The 18,305-nt window shown below is 36.4% G+C and overlaps 1 protein-coding gene across 1 annotated transcript; it reads left to right on the top strand.

Annotated features, from left to right (window-relative positions):
- The first annotated feature begins 956 nt into the window (after positions 1-956).
- On the top strand, positions 957-7,467 carry NDUFAF4 (NADH dehydrogenase (ubiquinone) complex I, assembly factor 4). Its single transcript, XM_004673712.2, has 3 exons — positions 957-1,148; positions 1,589-1,692; positions 5,400-7,467. Exons 1-3 carry the CDS (start codon positions 1,013-1,015, stop codon positions 5,685-5,687), a joined length of 528 nt encoding a protein of 175 aa, XP_004673769.1. The 5' UTR covers positions 957-1,012; the 3' UTR covers positions 5,688-7,467.
- The last annotated feature ends 10,838 nt before the right edge of the window (positions 7,468-18,305 follow it).

Raw genomic sequence — 18,305 nt, 5'->3', positions numbered from 1 at the left:
ATTGCGTTATTTTTCTTTTAATAAAATTGCCATTTACTTTGATTTTTAAAAAGTACTAATTTGATTATCTTCACAGGTTTTTTCCCCCCTTTTCAACTGGAAACATCCAACTTTATTGCGGTAAGCAGTGTGGAGAACACTAATACACTAATACTAAATACAAATCTTGCGCCCGCAGTATAAAAGTATTTTAACTTTGGAAGCCCTGTTATTTTCTTATGGATTCTTTTATTACAGATTACAGTGTTTCTAAATAATCTTATATGAAAACAGCAGAACAGGAGGGGGGAAGGAAAGCACACCTGACATTAAAGCCAATGAGTTGTGAGAGCCAGGTGGAAAGAATCACGGAAAGAGCACAGGGTAACTCAGAAATGCATTATGAAAGAGAAGAGGAAATAAGAGGCATTTAAACTGCAGAGTAAGAACAAAATGTTCATTGAGAAGTAATACATTTTCATTCTTTTACTTTAATAAGTGCAAGAAAGGGCAATTTTGGAAACTTCTCGATCCTGTTGTAATCAGATCCATTTACACTAGCTTCCTCTTTTGCTACGTTGACCTGTGAAAACACCTCAAGGTCAATTTCAAAGGCTTTCTCTCTTAAACAAGCAACTCTGGAAATCACGTGATAAGACTAAATCAACGCCAGCCCTCAGTCTGGACAAATCAGCCAGTATGAGTTGGGCGGGGCAAGAAACTGCGTTAAAGTTCCCCCCCTGACTCCAGGAATCTGCTGGGGTGAGACAACCACGAATGACCTGAGCTTCGTCCTGTCCAAACTGCAACTTGCAGGCTGGGAGCGAGGCTCTCATCTTTGACACACTCTAGGCAGAGACGTGGCGTGTGCCCTCCCGACCGCGAGGGGGCGAACTTTGCGCATTTACTACCTTTTTTCGGCGCACGGCAGGGGTGACCCCGGGCGCGCGCATGCTCTGTGTGTCCTGGAGGTCGTCAGTGCCGGTGATTTCCCACGTGTGGCGTGAACCGGAGGGCATCATGTTGTGAAGAGATGGGCGCCTCGGTGACGCGTGCGATTAGGAATTTCAACCTAGAGAACCGGGCAGAACGGGAAATCAGCAAGATGAAGCCCTCTTCTGCTCCCAGGCACCCCTCAACCAAGAAGATCCTGCAAGCGCAGATAAACCGTGAGTGGAGAGAACTCGGGGGTGCAGGCAACACGGTTCCGCGCGGGTGGACCGCGTTTCAGTGACCCGTGTGATCGCGGCTGGAGGCGCCTCCAGGCCAGTGACATTGAGACCGTTTTCTTGCGTCGGCGCCTTCTACTTAAGATTACCCAGGGGATGACCTGTGACCCCACCGACTGATGGCAAGCCAGCTTTTGGCATTAATGCTTAGAAACTTAATGCACGGAGTCAAAATCAAAAGGGATAATGTGCAGCGTAGGTTTTCTCTAGTTAATAGCGCCGTGGACTCCCAGCCTGACCTCGTAGTTTTAAATATATTTTATATTTCCGTATTTTCTGAGTGATTATTAAGCAAAAAATTGTATCTTGTTAAGTGTTATGGATCTTAGAGGAAATTACCTTTTTTTTTAAATAACAATGTGGTATTCTTTTTTTCCTAGATGATCCAGAAATTAAGGGAGAAATTGCTAGAAAAGATGACAGACTGCTGTCATTGCTAAAAGATGTGTATGTTGATTCCAAAGATCCTGTGTCTTCTATGCAGGTAATGTTGTTTTAATTGAGTGAATAAATAATTTAATTCTTTGGGGCCCAAGAAAAACGATCAAGAGAAGTGTACATAATTGCTAATAGATTTATGAAGGAGAAGTAGAATCACTGAATCAATGGAAAGGAGCTACTTGATATAGGTGGATTGGGAATGATTTTTAAGGAAGTGACATTTAAACCCAGGCCTAAATGATGAAGTTAAACCGTATGAATTTGGGGCAACAAGAAGGTTCTAAGTAGGAGGAACTTTAATAATTAAAGGAGAAGGAAGTACCAGTGATCACTCCAGATTTCTTCCTTTCTAAAATCCTCTGGTTCTCTCTCTCTGTGTACAGGCAATAGACTGCACAGATACAGTATTAATTCTTAGTTTACACTGGAGAAGGAAAATGAAAGTATTATGTAATGTAAAATGAGGTTTGTAAACTGGTAATAATAATTATCACCAGGTGTTGACAAAAATGAGGGATTAATGGTAATGTTCTTCGTGTTATTTTTAGACAGGTACTGAATAATATTAAATATAGGGTATATATTTAGTATATACTAAATCACGCATTTGAAAAATGTTGGTTCTTTGGGGGCAGGAAAAACAAGCAGCTTACTGCTTTTTTAATATATAAAACACAGATATATAGGTACAATACTCAAGAGAAACACAGTGATGTCAACATTTTGGGGACGTATTAGGAAAAATCTAAGACTCATGGGGGAGTAAAAATGAAAAAAGTTAAGTAGGTGTTTGTGTTCTCTGTCACTTTTTTTCTTTTGGACAGTTCATAATTTCCTTAATAGTTTTTTGATGTCTCCAAAACATCAGTAATCCTATACCTATAATGACAACTAGTTTCTTTATTTTTTCTCTGACTTAAAAACTCAATTTTATATTGCTGTTCAAAATTCTGTCAAATGTGTCAAGTCTTTGTCTTTCATGACATTAGTCTGGACTCCAACATAAAAAATAGTCCTCTATATTTTCTTTTAGTATTTTTATGATTATGTATTTTGTCTTAAAATCTTTATTTGACCTTAGAGTAAATGGATGAACAGTGTCTAAAATAGTTAGTTGAAATGCTAATATATACACATACAGGTCTGTATTTATTTTTCTATTTTAATTAATAGAGCTGTTTAGTATATTTTGATATCTGCTGTGATCTCTTTGAAAAGTTCTTGACTTTTCTCACACACTTTTCCCTAGCTGAAGTGGAGAATCAAATTGTTAAGCTTTTAGTAAGTCTACTTGTTGTTGATTCTTTGTGAGATGGATAGAAATAGTGTTTGTTACTATGGGATCTTTCCATAACCTAAATTTTTTTACTGTTATTGCTAATATATGAAAGTGAGTGAATTTCATATGGCAGCTGTCCATATTGCTAGATTATTTCTATTCATTTTTTAGCTCATTTTTATTTTTTCAAAGATATTCTTATATCTGTATACAGATATTTCTGTCTAGGTTTCATTCTGTACTGCATTGTTTATAGCAGTACAAACATATCATGAAAATTGTTATTCTATCTTTTTATATCCTGTTCTTTCCTTACATAAGATGCCACTAATGATTTAGCAATGATGTTAAAATCTAATAAAATACTTTTTTACATTTGGAACATATTTTTTTGTCTTTATCAAGAGAGGATGTTGAATTTTGTCAGATACTATTTGATTGTCTTAATATTTATTATAGTATTTGACATGCAATATTAATGTTAACCAAAAGAGAAATCTGAATAAAAGTGTGTATCAGATGGAAGGAGAAATTACATGAAAATAGAAAGATAAGAAAAGCTTTGAATTTTGGTAAATCAAGAAATTGGAAAATTTCAGGTCAAAATTATGAAGACAGACTAACTGATGCCTTTTGGAGATAGAGTTCATACAGTTAGGAGAAAGTGAGAGGACCACTTTGGGAAGAATAAGGTGAAATAGGTGACACTAGGGACCAGATCATTATGGGCTTTATTTGTTTTGGTAAGTAATTTGGGTTTTGTCCTGAGGACAGTGGAAAGTTAATTGAAAATGTGTTTCATTTTGAAATGAGTTGGTTTGTAGTGGGGTAAGTTTGAGAGTAGGATTGGGTATGTGGAGAAAAACAAAATTCTGGTACATTTTTTTTTAAAAGATTTATTTATTTATGCTTAGAAGAACTAGGATCTAGGCCAGAGTGGGAATGGGTAAGATAGGAGAAGTCTGCTGACCCTATGTGGGTTAGCTCCCTGGCTGGGGATCAAACTCCAGCCACATCAGTGATAACGTTGAGACTTAACCCCTGTGGCACCAGAAAGGTGGAGAAGAGACCAGTTCAATAGTTACTGAAAGAATACTGAATTAGACTATGCTGATTTAGTGATTATAGAAATGTGAATGGGTTTGAAGGGGACTTGGGACAAAGTTTCAACAGGATGTCAGCATGAAGTAGATGTGATAAGTGAGAGAGGGGAAAATATCAGGGGTAATCGATAGTTTTGGTAGATGGGTATTGGGTGGTGTTGGTCATTGGGATCAAGAATATGTGGGTGAGAATGAGTTTCAGGGGAAAAAGATGGATTCAGTTTTAGACCTCGTGTTTTTTTGTGTTTGTAGGTTGTCCAAGGATAAATGCCCAATAGGCATTTGGGAATTTAGTTCTAAGTCAAGAAAAAAGTCTAGGTTTGAGGTAACATTGAAAATCATTATCATGTAGTAGTAATGGAAGTTCAGGGAGTGTTTGGGATTATGTAGGAGAAATGAATAGATGAGAAGAAGGTCTAGACCAAAGCTTGGAGCACACTAACACTTAAGTTAACAGTTGAGGGAAACATTTCACAAAGAATAGTAAAGAAGGAGCCAATGGAGAAATGAGTGAAAACTAGTAGTATGTTGCATGGAAGCCAGGGGAGGTAGTGTTTAGTATGTTATTAGAGGTGTCTACAGAATTTGACCTCAGATAAAGCCTAAAAAGTATCCTCTGAATTAAGCAATTTAGATGTCATTTGAGATTGCAAATATTAGCCTTTAAAGCTTTACTTTAAAAGCTTTAAAGCTTAAAAAGAAGGAAACTATTTATAAAGAAACTTTTGGTTTCAAGTTTGGTGCATATTTTTAAAAAGTTAGAAACAACATTTTTATATTTTGACCAAAAGTTAACATTGGGCAGGTACATTTGGAAGGAAAAGAATAATTGACACAGCTTAGTAAAAGGAATAAAATATAGAGCACAAATGTAAAGATTAACCTTGGATAGGAAAGACAGATGAAAGAATGGGTGAACATAAGTGGTTCATTTATATGTTTGGGAATAGCAGGCATTTAGTTTTGTTGAAGGGACAATCCCTCTAGCAATATTTGAATTCATTCAAGGTGTTTGGGGACATGGAATATAAAATACAAAACTGAAAAACAGAATGTAGATTATCTAGTAAACTTTCACTGTTGTTAAGCAGTAGTTAATCAGTTTTTCTTTTAATGTTCATGAAACAGTGTAAGTGGTGGTATACATTCAATTATTTTTAGAAGTACATAATTTTTTTAATGATGATTGAACTATATTTATGAAGTGGCAGTTTGGCAGAAGTGTCAGCAAGCTGGCTTATTACTCTAAGAAAATGTAGTTTGGAGAAGCAGAGTAGGGGTTATTTGAAGAACAACAGTGCAATAAGTGAACGTAGATGTCAGATCTTCTCTCTTTTATTCTGAAATTCTTCTTTCTTTTGATACTAGGTAAAAGATGCTGTAACACGTCAACAACCAAAAGAGTTCAGATTGCCAAAAGGCCATCACTTCGACATGATGAATATTAAGAACATTCCTAAAGGCAAAATTTCCATTGTAGAGGCATTGACACTTCTTAATAATCATAAACTGCATCCAGAAACTTGGACTGCTGAGAAAATAGCAAAAGAGTACCATCTAGAACAGAAAGATGTAAATTCCCTTCTTAAATACTTTGTTACTTTTGAAGTAAAAATTTTACCTCCTAAAGACAAGAAAGCAATACAATCAAAGTGAAGAACATAATGAAATTATTTTCCTATGTGTGCTCCTCATCCCTGCATTGTTTATGTTCTCATTTTTAGCATATTCAGTTATATAAATTACCGACTGTTCAAATTTCCCTCCTTGTGAGAGCATGCTCTTTATTGGGCTCTGCTGATTTCTCAGGGTTGCTGATAGAATTAATTTTATTTTATATTAAGTTTTAATTTGATTGAGGTACATATTTATAAGTAGTATTAGCATGACTATATGTATAAAGTACAGATAGAGGTGTTAAAATATTAGTTTAGGCATATTTTATCATTGGGCATATGAATCCCTCATATAATGTTCAAAGGTTTACCTTCCATTTCATTAGCTCATTCTGTTAGATTTCTTGACTCTTCGCTATGACATTTTTTTGTTATAGAACAGGAGCCTTTACACTGAGGTAAAATAACAATTTTCAAATAAAGACAGGAAAAAACATAAAGTTAATAAAAATATGTTTATTCTCCAAGGAGTGCTTTTAATATGGTTTTATATATGAGATGATTGGCTTTAAAAGTAAATAAAAGTAATTAGTAGCATTTATAAAAGTAGTTTTTCTCAGAAGTTAATGTGGAAATGAAATAAAATTTAAAGACTGGTTAAAGCACCATGTTAAATAAGTCTGGTGATCAGATGTATATTTTATAGTTAAAATGGTTGAGAAAAGAGAGAAAAAGTGAGTAGAAGCAACATTGCGAGCATTGGGAAGGGACATGAGAAATCGCTGCTTCGTCCATTTACCAAATATACTGAGCACATGTACCAGTATTTGGTTCTTAGATGCAGTTGTGTTAGTTTAGTTTGGTCGTATTATTGCCTGTGGGATCTCGGATTGTATAATCTTTCTGAGATTAAATTTTCTCTGTTCAGTGAATGTAATGCTACGAACTGTAAGAGTTACTGTTAAAGTACTGCAAAAGACTGAACAAATAGAAATTATCTTTTGCAGCTAAGAATAGAGTTCTGCACAGGTTCTATGATCTAAAATTATTATGTAGTTTTTGACAGCGAAGCCCAGAATTTAGGTTTTCAAAATCCTACTTGTGATTTTGCTTTGTGTATGTTTTTGTCTGTGCTAGAACGAAGCATGTCTCAAAAGAGCAGAAAGTATAAGTTGTAGGAATGACGGGGAATGTGGTGTAAAGATTCCAGGTTATTGGGTGTCTTTGTGAGGAAAGCACGGCATCACTATTTCCCAGAGTTTCCCTTTGAAATGGTATGGTAATGGAAAGAGGCATTTGAAATGTTGAGGATGACTGAGATGGGAAATAGTAAGGCTTGTTTCAAATACAGTTGCATTATGTGGATTAACTATAGCAAGTTTATATTGGGTTCAAAAACAGTTCCTTTAAGTAAACTTTACAGTTAAATTTGAAAACAATCAGTCATTGAAACTATTGACCTATATCTTATAAATGTTATGGCATCTTAGGCATCTTCACTAGTCATGTCACAGCATCGTTAGGCAGCTGTAATTGGGGTTGTCATTTTATGTTACATGATCAATAAAGAGCTTATATCATTCATTGGCTTATTACTGCTTTTTATCATATGTAGGCGAGCTCTTGGGCAGAGGTGGTATGACGTTTAGATTCAGAAAATCTGGGTTTATATCAGCATCACCAGCCATGGGACCTTGGATGTGTTTTCAGCTATGAAGCAGGTAATTACTAGCATCTTAAAAGCAATTGTACTAGGCTTGATCTAAGTGCTTTATCTGTACTAATTGTTTAATATTTCTGCAGATATGGGGATAAGTGTACTGTTAACCAGATTCTAAAGGGAAAATTAAAGCACTGGAGTCTCGAGTAGTTTTTCAAAGCTTACTTAACAACTAAACCTTAGTACTTTATTTTCAGAATCTTGGGTTCCTCACTGCTGCACTGTGTTGCCTCCAAGGTTATATGAATTGAGGGACGTGTCTTCAAGGAGGCTAGGGCAGAGGAGGCCAGGACTATTCATTGCACATCATCTATGGGAATCAGCTGTATTGCTCTGGGAAAGCTTGTGTGGGCCCACTCTGCTATGAGAGACCAGTTTAGTAAGTCTGGGAGATTTCTTTGTTGTTGGTTTCTGAATCAGGCTTTTCAAAACATTTAATGACCGTGTATGACACTAAATTATTTAAACTGTTGGCCATATGTACAAGTTGAATCAGCATTGTCAGGGTGGATCTAAAGTTAATTTTGTCAGAAGAAAGGGAGCAAAAGATGGAAAAGTGACTGTGAAGGAGAAAAACTTTCTGGGGAATAAAGAAAAGGAAGATTAAATTTTTGGAGGTGAAAAGATTTGGGATTAGCAAGGTCAGGGCAAGAGGAGGGAGGTTAATAATAGGGCCTAAGAACTAGGATAAAGGGAACTGACGTAGGAGAAACTGCTCAATTGGGTGGATTTGTTTGGGAGAACTGATTTGATAAGTAGGATTTTATTTATTTGATAAATAGGGTTAGCATATAATTTATTGCCCAAACTTGGACATTTTTGAAAGAGAAATAGGGAAGAATTAAGATAGGGTAATAGAGACAATGGGAATAAGCTGAAATGTTCCAGATAATATATAGTTATTCTAACCACAAAAGGCACTAATCCAGGTTTTATAAGTCTAATGTGATATAACCTTCTTAGCGCTCTTTTTAGCATTTAGCATCTCACCAGTAATCATGAAGGAATGATCCCTGTCTGTGCAGGAACATTGCCTGACTAGTTCTTGTATGTGGACAGTCATTGTTCTGTATTCTGTGCCCTCAAACAACAAAATCCCAGGAAAAAGGAAGGTGGGCCCTGAACAATTAGTGCTGTTGTAATGAGGAAGCTTCTGTACCTTTCTTGGAGGGATTAAACTGAAATGGCTCACAACACCTGAATTGAAATCATTCTGTAAAGACAGCTTGCTTGGTACAAGTCAAAAATATGTAAGAAATGAGCAAATATGAAAGGGATTGTGCCTCTCAAACAACCATTCATCTTTGACAGCTTGCCTTGCTGTCAATGTCCTGGCAAATGCCAATCCATAAACTAGTTTGAGAGAAGGACCTTCTCTCCATTTATTTATCTGGGTACACCTTTTCTTTTGGTTTAGGAATAATATGAAATTACTTGTGTGGTACAATGACAAAAGACCAGAAGAATTTAGATCTAAATGCCTATAAATCAAAACTTCTTATTTAGAGAATTTGAGTCCCTAATTCCAGAGCCTTCCTTTGCTATTGTTAATACCCCAACATGAGAACTATATTTTGGGTTGTGTGTGACTAGATTTCTAAAAAAGAACTTTCATAAGTGATAAGAATAGGATGCTGAGCAGAGATAAAATTCTGTAGTTTTCAAATCTATATTGTGAAGTTGATAGTAGGTAGTACCAAACTGTTTCCTCTGCTTCCTGGAGGAGACAGGTAACAGGAAGTCAGAAGGATCAATCATTTGGATTTAAGAATTCAGTCAGAATGATATGAGCCAGTATTTATGCACTTGAAAAGTAATCTGTAAATACAGCAGTGCCACCTGGCGATGAACTCTTGCTAATGGCTCTAAAGCAAGAAAACTAATAAAAGATTTGTGTGTTGAACTGATTATAGATACCCAAATCAGGAAATAGAAGGAACTACTGTAGGATGAAACATGTATTATTTTAAAGATTTATTTATGCTTACAGAACTTGGGTATGAGTCAGAGGTGTGGTGGGTGGGAGGATTCACCAGAGACAGAGTGGGGAACAGAACAGGCAGATGTATTGAAATACACTGTAAGGGGAACAGCGGGTGCGTCAGGAGAGGTTTGCCACGCCACGTGGGTCACCTCTCTGGCCAGCAATTGAACATGTACTGCAGTGGCTTTGAGAGCTTCATCGTGCAGCACTTTAACCCATCGCTCCACCAGGGAGAGCCCCTGAAACATGCATTTTTAAAATAAGCCTTGAATGGTTTTACTCCAAAAGGATAAGTATGGATTAAATTAAAGATATATATATATTTGGTTGTGACAATACCATTTAGAGATAATGATATTTGAGCAATTTTGCCATTTTAGTATGCTTTGTAGCAATTACGTAAAAGAAATGTCACAGAGTTTAAGTATCCTCCTGAAGTTCAAGGTAAGCATAATAGAAATCATGCAATAATTTAATTGAACTATATAAGAAAGATTATTATTTGTACTTTAGTATCATCTGTAATTTCCTTGTATTTTTCCATGATGCTTATTAAGCAGCAGTATGCTTTTGTGAATTTTAATTTTAATGTTGTATCAGTTTGGGGAGTTACAGGGTTAGATATATATTTTCATATCATGCCCACTACCAGTGTCTAGTAATCAACCACGTGCCATGCACCCCTTCTCTCCCCTATGTCTACCCACCACCCTCCCCATTTGGCTGTCTCAGTTTTGCAGGATTTGACATATCTTTATATAGGTGATTATGCAAACAGGTGCTGCTTTTTTTTTTTTTTTTAAAGATTTATTTATTTGTACATACAGAACTGGGGTACAGGCCAGAGGCTCAGGGGCGGCGAGAGGCTTCACCAGAGACAGAGCGGGGAGCAGAACAGGCAGATCAACGAAGTACACTGCTGAGGGGAGCAGCGGGCGGGTCAGGAGAGGTCTGCCACGCCATGTGGTCACCTCCTGGGCAGGCGGGAATCGAACTCATGCGGTACTGGCTTCAGCTTCTTAGTGCAGTGCTTTAACCCGCTGCGCCACCAGGGAGGGCCAGGTGCTGCTTTTTAACTGTCAAAATAAACAGTGCAAATAGGCACCTATTTATTATAGATGATTATTAGTGTCCTGTATTTGGAGTATTCAGTTCTCCTAATAGAGTATTCAGCCTTTCTGCTGTCTGTTGACTGAGATAAGGAGCTTAGAAAAGGAAACCATTCAAAATGGTCTTGTGAAAGGAAAGGAGAGAGAAAAGTTATTTTTCTTGCCATGTAAAACATCCCAGAAATACAACATCACCATAAAAAGGTGTACCTTTCACTTCTTAGGATATTCTTTCTTTGTATCTTTTCTCCTTTTGTTGCTGGCCTTGATACTCTGGAGAAACAGTGAAAGATAAGATAAAAGATTTTAAAGAACCAAACTTTAGAGATTCTAAAATCTCAAAACAATATCCTTAATGAGATCTTTAAATATGTAGGCTGTTATATTCTATTTTTTTCAAGAGACCCACTTTTAGGTAGGCCAAAATGTGACCCACTTCTGAAGGCTGATATAAAATTAATAACACTAATTTCTAAAACTTGATCTTCTTGCTCAAGTAGTTTATTAAGCAAAAAGAAGACAAAACATTTAAACTTGGCTTAATAGCTTCTTAAGAGAAGTGTGGATTTCCAGATCATTTCCTCAAGTCAGTAATATTGCTAATATCCATTTACTTTTTCATTCACAACAAACATATTTACCTATTGTGTATGATTTTAGAAGTCAGTGATATTGCTAGAAGACGACAGTCTCATGTCTTATGGAATGTACAATTTTGCAATGTTAGTAGCTAGATCAGTTATCTCTTGCTACATAACAAACCATCTAAAAACTTAGTGACTTAAAACAGTATCTTTCATACTTTTACTTTTTGCTCAGTGGGGTGAAATCTCCCTTGCAGTTGTGGCTGGTGGTGGTATCACTGGAGGCCGAATGGAGCTGGGCATCCAAAATGACTTCTGATGGGCACTTGAGCTACTTGTTGACTGAGAGCTCAGTTAATACTGGATCAGAGCATCTATTGCAGTCCCTCCATGTGGCCCAAGCTTCTGTGGCTGGTCCAGTCACCATCCATTTCTTAGCCTAGCTGGATTCCAAAAGCATACGCTTGCAGGACATAGAAAGTGCACTGTCAAATTGGTAGACCTTACTTCTTTATTCTGTTTGTCAGAGCAGTCATAAAGCCTGCCTTGACTCATGGAGAGGATATAGGTCGCACCTTCTTATGGGAAAAACATCAAGGAATGTGAAAATCTTAGCCCTTTGCAGTGCTGTTATATCAGGAATTGCATGGTGTCACTTTGTCTCATTTTGATGATGTTAACTTTGAACATTTGGTTAAGATGACATCTGCAATACTGTCTCTATAAAATTATTATTTTTCCCTTAGAATTAATAAATGATTAGGAATGGCATGAGTGAGCGTTCTCTTCCTTGATTTGGGTGGAAATTGTCTTAGTATACACACTCAAAGACGTTTATCAAGCTGTTCAAAAGTAAAGCATTTTACATACTTATGTTACCCTTAATAATTAAAAAGAAAATTTTAAAGTTGCGCAGCTTCACCTTCTTACCTTGCCTGGTTGTGCTTTAGCTGTTTGACTTGTCAGTGACTCTACTAGCCTCCCCACTACAAACCCACACATTCAATAGTTCTAACTCAACCACCCTCAGCTTCCTGCCTCTGTCGTGATTCTCTATAATAACTCTTTTCTCAACTGCCACCCAGACTAATTTTTTCCAAAGGTCCATAAATGTAAAAATGCTGCTTCCCTGATTTAAATTCATCCCATCACCCCTACGAAAATTCAAAGTTCCATAAATTTTAAGTAGCTCTCTGCCTGCTTAATCTCTCCAAACTCGTCTCTCATGACTGTCTCAATGTGAGTTCCAACCTGCCTAAGTTTCCTGTTGAGACTTACAGTATTTAACTATGAACTGACATGCAAAATAACACTTCAGTGGTATATTGAATAAAATTGATTTCAATCTGTTTAATGAATATTACTGTGTATTGAGTACAATATCTGAATTCGGTAGAGAGGTAGGAGTTATGATAAGGAATAAACAGTGCTAGCATCCTGTTAGAATAACAGAAGTCTCCAAATTTCCCTACTAGCAAGGCAGAACTTAATAATTGCCCTAAGAAGAATAAACAATGCAATAGGAATCCAAAGGAGGGATTGAGGAGGCCCTCCCTAAGCACAGCTAATTTGCTGTAATTAATGCAAGTGTCCTAAGGAGAATGAAGCTGCCATTTAAGGGAGTTTCATTATAAAAATAATTAATACATTGAAGAATTCAAGTTCATGAGCCCAGTCCCTTTTGTAGGTGGTGTTTTGGTGACTGTAAACAGAAGGTCTTCCATTCTCTGTGAATATACTTTTACCTTTCTTGAGAGGCTATTGAAAGTACTTACCTTTTGTGTAGTTTTAACTTTCTTGTGCTTGTAGTTTAGACTTAAGCTGGTAGATACTGTTCCCGTTTTCATTTTCTCCTTGCAAAGCACTGCAGTGACAGCTGCAGTAGGCTGAGACTTGCTGTGATACTCACCATGTACCTTTGTGCAGCATGTGCTGTCCTGAGACAGCACTCTAATAGTTTATAATCTTTAATAGTTTATGCAGAAGGTATGATCTCTTGTGAAGTCTCAGATCTTAATATTTTATTAGGCACCTAATGTTCCTTTTATAACTCCGATCCACATTTATATACACTGGAATCCTTTGATTATATAACTTATAGAAGTGCTAGCTGTCTTAGGTTGCTAAAGCTGCCAGGACAAAGTAACACAGAATAGGTGGCCTAAACCACAGACATTAATTTTCTTCTGATTTTGGAATCTAGAGTACTGATATTAAAGAATCATAGGGTTGTTCCTTCTGGGCCCTCTCTCTTTGGCTTAAACATGGCTATCTTCTTGTGTCTTCATTCTGTATCTAAGTACTAGTTACCTTTTTTTATAAGGACAAACACCATTAACATTGGATTCTGGCCCCCTAAATGACCTCACTTAAGGAGTTCCTTAAAGGCCCTGCCTCTATTTACATTTACATTCTAATACAATATAGGGCTTGACTATGAATAGGGGGAACACCATTCAACCCATAACATCAATTGATGTCAAATTTTAGATGTATAAAATTATCTTTTAAGGATTTGATCTTAGTGCATTTCTCATTGCTGAAAATCCAGACTGGCTTATGCTGCAGTGTAGGCCAAACATTTATTAATGATAATTGGGACTTCTACTCATTGATGATCCTATAGAATTAGATAGTATGTTAGGATCAGGTTCAACTCCTTTACTTTGTGTGCATGCTATCTAAACACAGTGTAAAGTCTGGAATCTCTGGTCCTGATTTTCTGCATTCACCATGCAACATTATATTTACCTTGTAATAATCAAAACATGGTATGAAAATGCAGCTTGACAGTCTGTTGTTTTGCAATCCGAAATGAGTTTAGAAGTAAGTACAGTTGGATATTTAACAGTCCTACTTTTATGCTAATACTTTGAAAATATCTACAATGCATAATTAATACCTATGTTAATTTTTCATAAGTGAATTAAAGATTATAGGAGTATATTAGCAAGGCATACCTGTGCTTTAAATAGCTTCCCCCAGCTACTGAACAATGATTTAACATTCTTGACTTCATTCCTGCACCAGTGATACTCCCCTACTATTTATCTAGCTGTGAGAATATATCAAAATAATAAATATATGTCTGACCTTTATGATCTTAAGAATAAAGCAAAAACCACACCATTATAACATTTTACCATTTTTATACACCTCCCTACCATCACTGAAAATGATGACTATTCATTCCTGGAGCTATGGAAATATTTTCTCCCCCTCCCCATTATTACTTCTATGCGGGTTGTAAACTTAAGTCTTTATTTCAAATATCTGATCAGATTTATAAACTTTTATCTCAAGTTGAATTTTTTCAGAATTTGAAATATAAGTGAATATTAAAAATAGTTTCACTGAGAATTTAATCAGTTGAAAAAGAATTCTGTAAAAGAATGCACTAGTATATAAGAATGTCAAGCTTGACATATTATCATATCATGTGTTTATATCAGAAAATATTTGATCTTTGCCATTGTTGAAGTCTCAACTATTGAATTATTTCAGGTAAAATTGATTACTTCCGAGAGACCTAAGAGTACAGCAAATGTACACCCTTGTTCCCCATATCTAACAGTTTTGGTGGACAGGGTTTGAGTGACCGGACATCAAATATCCCAAGGGCCTTCCTTGGGCCTTGCTTCTTTCCAGCTGATTGCGATAGAATGTCTTTTTAAACTGACATCCTGTCAGTCAGACCGTGGAGGCAGCACAGTGCCCTCCAAGCAATTATGAGTATGAAAGATAAGAATAGCCTCCTTCCACACTGTCTACTCTATTAACTTAGGATTTGGGAGGTAGGGGGCTGCCCTAGATTTCATTCTGGCCTATTTGAAACATCAAAGAAAGAGACAAAGCAATTGGGCACCATGGTATTAGAAAACTGTTCAAAAGATGAAGGCGGCATGGCAAGCTAATTTTTCATTTATCCCTTGAAAAAGTTCTTTCCCATTGTCAATTAGAAGAGAGGCAGTCAGGACTTTTCTTGAAAAGGAGGATAGGAATAGTTGGCCAGAATTTAGAGAAGGTGGTTTGAATTTTGTTTTTTTCTGGGTTTTCAAAGTTGATATTCAATTGCACACACACACACACACACACACACACATACACATATATATATTTATTCTAAAACAATAAAGATAATTTTTTAGGTGGGGCAACCTAGAAATGCAAATACAAAACTGTGAAACTATGCAAATGCCTGCAGTTGTTTTATTTTCATTGTTATGGCAGAAGAGATAGAAAAAAGAGATGTAAGCTGATTGACTCCTCTAGGATTCAAAATCTTTTTTCCCCTCCAGAAATCTAGTTTTTTCTCCGAAATCCCAAATCCGTGTTTATTTTTTCAACTTGGTGTACAATTTAATATGTCACTTATCTTCATTTATCATTTTGTATACTTAGGACTTTATAAACATCTTGTTCTCAGAAGGATTCCAAAAGAAACCAAAGTCACACAGGCTAATTTTCCTCAGAACAACACAATATTACCTAGGTATTCCTATTTTTACCCTCTAATGAGGACAGTCAACCTAAAATTGCACACAGTCCTAAGCTGTTACATTTCTGCTTCACTTTAACCTGAATAAGAGCTTCAGATTTTCCTGAAATCAGATGTGTGTTACAAGGCAGTGCATGGCTTGTTACCATCAAAATTCAGTGTTTATTTCTCATTGTAATGAAAAAAAGGCCCTCTGGCTGTCCAACCAGCTGTAATTTTTTTTTACCAGTTTTGAATAAACATTTCAGCCCATAATGAGTCATTGTTGGATTTGATGAAGAAAATGGAATTAGAGGCAGAGTAATTTACATCTGTGCTAGCCACACATTAAAGTTCTTTAACAAATGTGGGTGAAGCAAAAGGATGGCTGTGGTTTTCAAAATGTGGAGAACAGTTGGAAAAGATTGAGTTTGCCCTCGTGTGCTCTTCCCTGAAGAATCAGGCCAAGCTGCTGTCCTTGCTGCTGTGATTGATGGGTGTGCAGAGCTCTTGCTCTGTATAAGAAAACCTTCCCTGGAGATGAAGCTGGATCCCCAGGAACTGGTTTTACATTTCCATCCTAGAAGATCCCATTGATACAGCACTGCCCAACATTCCAGCATCTTCCCATCTTCTAAATGGGAGTTTTGGCCTGGAAAGGGCATTATGAGGAAGATGTTTCCTATGTCAAAGAACCTGCAGTAGCCTCTTTGAAGGCACTCTGTGAGGCCTGGAATTGGTGCTCTCCTGTCGAGTCTAACCACTTGGGACCAAAATGCCTTCACAGATCAGTAATTCAGAATGTTTCTGGATACTTTAAGATATATTTAACCTGCATCTAGCCTCTACTGTCTGGAAACTTAAATAGTTGTAATCTGCCTGGTTCTCCAGCAGTTCTCTTCTATCCCATAGTAAAATGGGATTTTTTTTTTTCACAATCCAGTGAACATTCAACATTGTAGGCAAAAGGAATCAAGTAGCACAACTCTAGTTTTTTCCTTTCTGTATTTTCAAAGCTTTGGCCTTGATGTCCTTCTTGGTATGAAATTATATATTTGTCTTACAGTGGAATTTTGGGGTTACCAGGGAGCCGCAGCCTGATCAATCATGACATAGATAAGTGGGCTGCTGTAAGAAAGACAACGAAAAGTAGGAAACTCCAGTTAATAATCCTAGGATACAAAGTGTAAATCATTTGTCTTAAGTCTTTGGAGCAAAGCACCATCCACACAACTACCGAATCACCACTTTCCTTGCAGCTTAGCCTCAGTGTCCTTCTGAAGAAGGTACAACATTTATCTAAATTTATATTCACTGGTTAAAATTTTTAAAGTCACTTTAAATATCAGAGTAACATTCTAGCCTTAAGTATAAATGTTGTTAGGAACTGATTAAATGAGTTTGTCACTGTCATAGATTGAAAATCTTCTAGAGGGATTTTGTTTCCAAAGGAACTTTAGAAAATACGAGCCTCAATATTTTATTAAAGTGACATAAGTGATAAAGAACTGACTCTTTCTAAAATTACAGACTGTGAATCACTGAAGGAAGTGATGGCTTGTGCATATCAAGTCTACTTGAAAACATCTACATATTGTCAGAAGGCTGTGACTGGAATGTAGATTAGAAAAAAAGATGCAAAATGTCAATGGAGAATGTGTAAAAATGATCAGCCAGGTTGTTTTTCACAGAAAAGCACACCTGGTATTTGCTTCTCTAATAGATAACATTACCCACTTTGGATACTGAAAGGAGACATTTGTGTGATGATTCCTGGTGAAAGGAAAATCAGGTTACTTTAAAAGATTCTGATATTAATCTCAGAAGCTATTTTTTCTTACAGTGGCAATGCCTTATTTTTAAATAATGAGGTTGACCTCTTGAAAATGATTTGATTCTTGTATTTGAGGATATGATGATTATAACTAAAGATAATGAGAGAAGAAAATCTTTCCTCAAAGGCCATCTGGAGTCTAAATTGTGTGTGTGTGTGTGTGTGTGTGTGTGTTTTAGAACACTTTCTAAAACAAGGAATTGTCTTTCAGGATACTCTTCAAAAATCTGCTTAATGCATTCTCTGAGGGATATTCTGGCCACCCCAGGGAGTTATGTTGGGGATGTTAGTTGTGTTTTCCCCGTAGGAGAGTTTATGAAATGGATGAACAAACAACACTATGTATGTGAATTTTAGATGTCGGTCTTTCCCTTTTGAAAATAGAGAGGTCTTTTATAGTTCTGTATTTCCTCCAATAAGGAGCAGAGAGAATGATCAGTAAATAATTTTTGAGTCAATGAATAGTTCAGACTAAAGCAGATTTCCATATAGACAGATTCCATATGTATTAAAGAATGAAAATACCATATTATTTAAAAAATCAAAGTGTTCCATTAAAAAAGTTTTGAAAGAAATGTTAGCTAAGAGGTTTTCTTCTCTCATGTTGTCACAGTATCACTGCCACTTAGATGTTCCCCTTTTGAAGTAATATTGTGAGAACCAGATTATGGAGCACCCTTTAGGCAATGTTGAAGAGTTTACACATGATGGAATCACCAAAGGATTCATAACATCAAAGATACTTGATGAAAATGATTGCATACCTGACAGGTGGGGATAGGGAGGTGCTGGGAAGCGGGACCGCTAGGTAGGATTCTATTGTGACTTGTCCAGGTGTTGCAAGAAACATGCTCTTAGATGATGTTAATAGAAATGGAAAGGATGGATATTCGTATTCATGTGTATGCATATGAATATGAGCTATATTGAAGATCTATAAACTCTTTGAA

Source organism: Condylura cristata, unplaced genomic scaffold (genome assembly GCF_000260355.1).
Source record: "Condylura cristata isolate star-nosed mole 26May11 unplaced genomic scaffold, ConCri1.0 scaffold00001, whole genome shotgun sequence".
In the NCBI taxonomy this organism is placed as follows: Eukaryota; Metazoa; Chordata; class Mammalia; order Eulipotyphla; family Talpidae; genus Condylura; species Condylura cristata.
The sequence above is the reverse complement of the archived record's forward strand: the minus strand, read 5'-3'. Positions and strand labels throughout refer to the sequence as shown.